Genomic DNA, 7,349 nt, shown 5'->3' with positions numbered 1-7,349 from the left:
CTACCTGGAATCAACCTCATCCTTAAGAAAATTGGGAATAGTAAAATCTATTCTAAATTTGACTTGAAATCTGGTTTTCATCAAGTCATGATGCACCCAGAATCAATTTCCTGGACGGCATTTTTAGTCCCACAGGGACTATATGAATGGCTTGCTATGCCTTTCGGTCTTAAAAATGCACCAGCAATTTTTTAAAGAAAAATGGATAATTGTTTTAAAGAATGTGAAGAATTCCTAGTGGTCTATATTGATGATATTCTAGTTTTCTCAGAAATAGAAGTTGCTCATAGTCAGCATCTCACAAATATGTTAGAAATTTGTGAAAGGGAGGGTCTGGTTTTATCTTCTTCAAAAATGAAAATAGCTCAACCTGAGATCGAATTTCTTGGAGCCATTGTGGGAAACAGAAGGATAAAACTACAACAACACATTGTTAAGAAGATAATTGACTTTGATAAACAAAAGTTGCAGACTCTAAAAGGTCTTCGATCTTGGTTAGGAATTATTAATTATGCCAGCCCATACATAAAAAATCTGAGTACACTATTAGGACCACTATACTCTAAAACAGCTCCAAATGGTGACCGAAGATTTAAGGCGTCAGACTGGAAAATTGTTGAACAAATCAAAAAAATCATACAAAATCTACCAGACTTGGAATTACCACCTATGAATTCCTATATTATCATCGAAACGGATGGATCAATGGAAGGTTGGGGTGGAATTTGCAAGTGGAAGGCATCTAAGTATGATCCCAGAAATACTGAACACATATGTGCATATGCAAGTGGTAAATTCTCTTCAACTAAATCAGCCATAGATGCTGAAATTTATGCTTGTATGGAGGCCTTAACTTCTATGAAAATACATTATCTGGATAAAAAGGAGTTAACTCTCAGAACTGATTGTCACGCAATTATCAAGTTTTTCAATAAGACAAATCAGAACAAGCCCTCAAGAGTAAGATGGATATCCTTTGTTGATTACATAACAGGAACTGGAGTAAATATTCACTTTGAGCATATTGAAGGATCAAATAATGAGCTAGCAGATGCGTTGTCAAGGTTAGTTCATTATGCAATGGCAAATTATGTTTCTAATGAGCAGGAGGAATTATTTCAGGTAATTGATCTGTCCTTAGAAGAAACAAAAGATGCTCCATTAATTGTCAAAAGCAGGCTGGTCAATATAATATGCACAATAGTTCCAACTCTGGACAAAGACAACGGTGCTCATTCGTACTCAATAATGGAAGCACTAATTGAGCCACTTACTAAAGCAAGGGGACAGCTGGAGTCATGATAAGGCAACTCTGGACAAAGACAAAGACAGCGATGCTCATTCGTACTCAATAATGGAAGCACTAATAGAGCCACTCATTAAAGTAAGGGACAGCTGGAGTCAAGATAAGGAATTGAGCCCCGGGGAGTCGTTCCTTTAAGAAAACTTAATCGTTAAGGTATTGTAAAATATTGTGAAATATATTGTAATGAGAAATGGCAGCTGTAAAGGTGGAGTCATGATAGATGCGATGGGGCCAAGAAAGGGTACCCGATCTTATCATAACTCACCCTAACTTTGCTTATATAAACCCATTAGTAGAACTTTGCAAGACACGCAAGAGTAACTTGAAGTCTTACTTAGTTTCAGCCAACCTTGAGTTCCCGTGCTTACCTAAGCCCATACTCAAGATCCTTTGTATTCCACGCTTGTAAAATTTCCCACTAGTATTGCAATAATATCTAGTGAGTGTAGTAGTTTCTAGCAATCCGGTTTCTAGCAATCCGTTGTTTATTTTTGGTATCAGAGCGATGTCTGGCTAAAACTCTAAGCAGGTATCTGGATTGTTGTTTCGAGAGGTACTAAACCAGTTCTTTATCTTTGCTCTTGGCTTTCTTGCATAGATTAAATAAAATCACAGAAAGAATTATTATATCCCTATGGTAAGCTTTAGTAGGATTAAAATGTGGAGGAACACAGAAGAAAATCCGGAACAAGGTACCATAGTTGATATAAGTAATTTCTTTTTGCAATTTTATCTTAATCATGTCTGAAAGGTTTGAACAAGCTATAAAGGATTGGTATCGTAACTCAAGAACAACAGATCTGGAATACCTGAATCTTGCAACTGAGGTAAAAATCAAAGACATCTCTCATAATATAGTCGTCATTTATGATCATTTATTACTTCATTCCAAAGTCTCCAGGAGTGAATATCATGTGTTAAGAAAGTTAATCAGTGAAAACCATTCTATATTAACAAAATCTCTAGAAGATATTGTCCAGAATTAGCAAAAAATACAAAAGGTAGTGTTGGAGCTTCAAAAGGAAGTATTCTTCTATAAACCATTAACAGCCAAGGATATCAAGGAGTTATCTCAGCAACGAAGGGCATCATTGGTACCAGCTGAAACACTTTATACAACTCAGTGGTCAGGACCAAGGCATAGGGTGTACCAACATTATTCTGAGGCCAGAATCTTAGTTACAGAAGGACAACAAAACTTGCCATTAATAAATTCTGAAAGTCACTCAATTCTTCGAAGAGAAGGTATGCAATTAATTCATTTGGGATTAGTAATGATACGCATACATGCACTACATCGAAGAAATGCAGGAACTAATGCACTTGTAGTCTTAAGAGACACAAGATGGTCTGATGACAGATCTATAATTGGGACGATGGAAGTTGATCTATCAGAAGGTACTCAACTTATATATATTGCTCCAAATCTCTTAATTAGTGTTGAGGACTTTTATCATCATATTGAACTAGCCATACAAACACACGGATATGAAAATTGGAATTCTGCTGAAAGTAATCTCCTAATCACGAGAGGATTAATTGGCAGATTAACTAATACCAGTAATGCAGGATTTCGATATAACATCCAGAATGTAGCAGATTATCTTGCTAGTACAGGTGTTAATGCAGTACCAGCAACACCAAGAACTACAACAGAATTACAAGGGATGAGATGGATATTACAACCACCAAGAATAATCTCAATACGAAATCCACAAGCAGTCAGAACAGCAACATTACTGGATGGATCAATTTCTATGGCCTTTTCAGGATATCGTTCTACAGGAAATCCTAGGCCTAGTAATTATGATGAAAAAGATACTGAAGATATACAAGAAGAATTTGCTGGAGTATTTATAAGTTTCATTGAAGAATATGGAGCTCCAGAACAAAATGACCGATGGGATACCTTAGGGGAACCCAGTGGAAGGTATAATTTTTATGTTAATTATGCAGCTCCTCCAATTATACCTTTTATTCCTCCAACAAAATCATCATGGGGAGATGAAGATGATGAACATGAACAAGATAGTGAGGTAGTCTTTCCAAGCATATGGGAAGATACACCTTGGGAAGATGACCCAGATTTTGATCCAAATGATTTAGCTCCACCAGAGGAAATTTCTGAAGAAGAAGAAGAAAGTCCTGAATCTTATTTCTTAGGACTACAAGATCAAGAAATAGATTATCCAACTTTAGCACCACCAATAGAGAATTTGGCACCACCTGAAGATCTACAAAGCCAGGTAACACAAAGTATTAATGATGAATCTGAAGCCTATTGGCAACAAGTAATACAATATGCTGAGCAAATTGAAGAACAACTTCGACCACCTCTTGAAAATGGCTGGTATCATCCTTATCCACTCGAAAATACAATTATTGAAGAATTTCTAGACAGGATACCTCAAGGGATGCCTGAAGGTATATGGTATGAAGTCTATGAAACACTGGAACATGAAGGAACCAGCAATGAAGTAAGTATTGAAGAAGCAACTCAGTTATCTAATGATCTTTCAAATATTAATATTAATCAGGATCCAGAAGAACAAGAAGTAGCCCATGTCAATACAGAACAATTACAACAACTGGAATACCCAATGCTCAAAAGATTGGAAAAGGCTCTGGCATCAACCTCCGAATCAGCTATTTCACATTACAAGCAGCCAAATGAGCCATTAATGGGGCAAATAAATTATCCACCAGCACAAGGCACAACTCCACAATTCAATAAGGAAGAGCAATATAAAGGAAGATTTAAAGGAAAAGCTTTGGAGCACAATACTTGGACCTTACCTTCTGCACAAAAAAATACTGGCGCCATGCTTGTATTACCAGAAGACATAGGTCAGTACCATGATGCTATTTCTAGATGGGAATCTATAACTACTAATCTTGTGAATGATCGTACTTGGCTTGATAATAGACAAAAGGTTCAATTTATTGAAAATCTTTTGGGAGAAAATGAAAAAAAGATGTGGATACAATGGAGAAAGATGTATGCCCAGGAATATGAAGAACTCATACAAATGGCAGGAGAAACACAAAATGTGCTATCTGCTATTAGACGATTCATTCTATTGGAAGATTCATACCAAGGCACGACTGTAGAACAGGATCAAGCATATATTGATCTTAAAAGATTAACTTGTTCTAATATGAAGGACATTCTTCACTTTTTAAATGACTACAAAGTCTTGGCAGCAAAGTCTGGTAGGATGTTCATCAATTCTGAATTATCAGACAAGTTATTTCGTAAACTCCCATCTTTAATAGCAAGTGACGTGGAAGCAGCATTCAAGGCATGACATGTAGGTAACCAAATTGGGGTAATGCCTCGCATACACTTTATTTATCAATACCTTGCAGAAATATGCAAAAAGGCAGCTATACAAAGGAGTGTCAAAGACTTAGCATTTTGCAGTAAAATACCTATACCGGGGTATTATCAAAGCAAACAAAAGAAATATGGATTACGAAAATCAAAAACATATAAGGGGAAGCCACATGAAACGCATGTCCGTGTGTTCAAAAAGAAAAAGGCAGAGCAACAACACAAATGTAAATGCTTTATATGTGGCGAACCAGGGCATTTTGATAGAGAATGTAAAAGAAAAACTGGAAATATCGCCAAGGCAGCAATAATGGATCAATTGGAGTTACCTTCAGACTATGATATATTATCGATTGATCTTAATGAACCTGATTCTGATGCTATATGCAGTTTATCTGAAGGAGAAGCTGGTCCACTCAACTATGCCAAATATGCACTAGAAGATTTACAATGGGAAGGGGTCTTCATGATGGGAGATGAACAATGCGGCTGGAGATCAAGAATTTATGTAGGTGATGTTATGAAAAATTGCCAGCATAATTGGGAAGAAAACAACATTATCTCAGAAGCTAAGTATCTATACTGCACTTTTTGTAAAATGATAACAACAGATACTATGCGAATACATTGCATTCAATGCAGAATGACGGCATGTCCCTCTTGTGCTAAATACTACCTTAGCCGAAACATTCAGTACAAAGAAAAGCCTATTATTCCGCCATACCAGAAGCAGGAAGAAGTCATCTGTGAGTTAATAGACTATACACAACATTTACAAACAAGTCTAATCAAGCAGAAGGGAAAATCTATTATTATCAACACTGATGATGAGGATTCTGAATCAGAATTCTTGCCTTTTTCGGAACGGAAGGAGAAGAAGGTTACATTTGAACCATTACCACCAGAATTTCTTAAAATTCAACGAATTACACCAACGACAAAAATTCCTGAAAGAAGAAGCTCTGGAGCAGCAGAGTATGATTTATTTATTGACCAATCAATAGAAATACCTGCAAAAGAAAGATCACTTGTAAAAACAGGCATACGTATGGAATTTCCGAAAGGCTATTATGCTAGAATAACAGCAAGATCTGGAGTAGCTCTAAAACGAAAAATTGATATCGGAGCAGGAGTTATTGACTCAGATTATAGAGGTGAAATTTATTTACTAGTCATTAATAACTCTGATGCATTATTAATTTTGAAAGCAGGAGAAAGTATTGCTCAATTCATTCTGGAAGCAATTATAACTCCTTCTATAAAAGAAGTTGATGAATTATCAGAAACAATAAGAGCAGAGGGGTCCTTTGGTTCTACAGAAGTTTCTACAGAAATGACATTTTCTGTACCAGCAAAATCTTTTAAAACTTTCCTTTTTGATAACCATCCACATGATTTTTAAAAGAGAATTTTAAATTTTAAAACTCTCTTTTAAAATATAGAAGAATTTTTAAAAATTAAAACATCCTTTTACTTTTAATGTGGCCGATTATAACTTCTTACGTGGACACATCAAGGTTGGCAAGCAAGCTTTTCAAACTCCTTGACACATCAAAGCTTGCTTTTAAATTTCTCAAAGCTTGCTTGCCAACGTTTGAGAAACTTCTCAAAACTTCTTCACAACGTTGATGTGTCAACGTGAAGAATTTTCAAAACTTCTCAAACTTGCTTAACAACGTTGATGTGTCAACGTGAAGACTTTTCAAAACTTCTCAAACGTTGGCAATTTTTTTTTAAAACATCTCAAAGCTTCTCAAACGTTGACACATCAGTGTTGAGAAGCATCCTTGGATAGCAATGCCAACGAATGGACTAGAAGATGGGCTTGGATGGATACAAAGTTTTATTGAGGCTATAACAGGGATCAAGAGGAGAAATTGGTTTCGGTCTCTCAATGAAATTAAGCTTCCCGTGTTCGCCCCGAACACCCAACTTAATTTCATCAATAATAATTTTTTATTATTGAACTACCGCACCATCCCAAATTCAATTTTGGGCTCCTTCTTATCATGAGTGTGTTAATCTCCCTGTGTTTAAGATGTCGGATGTCTACTAATTAATTGAGTTACTGACAACTCATTTTAATTAATATCTTAGTCCAAGAGTAGTACCACTCAACCTCATTGTCGTGTCAGACTAAGTCCACCTGCAGGGTTTAACATGACAATCCTTATGAGCTCCTCTTACGGACATTATCAACCTAGATTTCTAGGACATAGTTTCCTTCTATAATCAACAATACACACTATAAATAATATTATTTCCCAACTTATCGGGCCTATTGATTTATCGAACTAAATCGTACCATTTGATAGATCAAAGAAATAAATATTAAGTATATGTGCTTGTTATTATATTAGGATTAAGAGCACACACTTCTATAATAACAGAGGTATTGTTCTTTTATTTAGTCAGTATAAAAAGAAACTACCTCAAATGGTCCTGCTTAATACACTCATAGTGTACTAGTGTAATTTATCAGTCAAGATAAACTAATACTTAATTACACTACGACTATTCTAATGGTTTGTTCCGTTCCATCTCAGTCGTGAGCTACTGTTTATAATTTATAAAAAACTAATAACATGGTTTTCTGTGTGTGACACCACACACCATGTTATCTACAATATAAATTAATCGAACAACTACACTTAGCATATAAATGTAGACATTTGACCAATGTGATTCTTATATGTTTATACAAAAGCT

The 7,349-nt window shown here is 35.6% G+C and overlaps 1 protein-coding gene across 1 annotated transcript; it reads left to right on the top strand.

The window, feature by feature from the left end:
- Positions 1–1,623: 1,623 nt before the first annotated feature.
- LOC121983038 lies at positions 1,624–6,077 on the top strand. The gene is made up of 2 exons (XM_042536025.1): positions 1,624–4,153; positions 4,233–6,077. Exons 1-2 carry the CDS (start codon positions 2,554–2,556, stop codon positions 4,415–4,417), a joined length of 1,785 nt encoding a protein of 594 aa, XP_042391959.1. The 5' UTR covers positions 1,624–2,553; the 3' UTR covers positions 4,418–6,077.
- The last annotated feature ends 1,272 nt before the right edge of the window (positions 6,078–7,349 follow it).

The sequence above is a fragment of the Zingiber officinale genome, chromosome 5A (genome assembly GCF_018446385.1).
Source record: "Zingiber officinale cultivar Zhangliang chromosome 5A, Zo_v1.1, whole genome shotgun sequence".
Lineage (NCBI taxonomy): Eukaryota > Viridiplantae > Streptophyta > Magnoliopsida > Zingiberales > Zingiberaceae > Zingiber > Zingiber officinale.
Note: the sequence above shows the minus strand (reverse complement) of the source record. Positions and strands in the feature narration are given on the sequence as shown.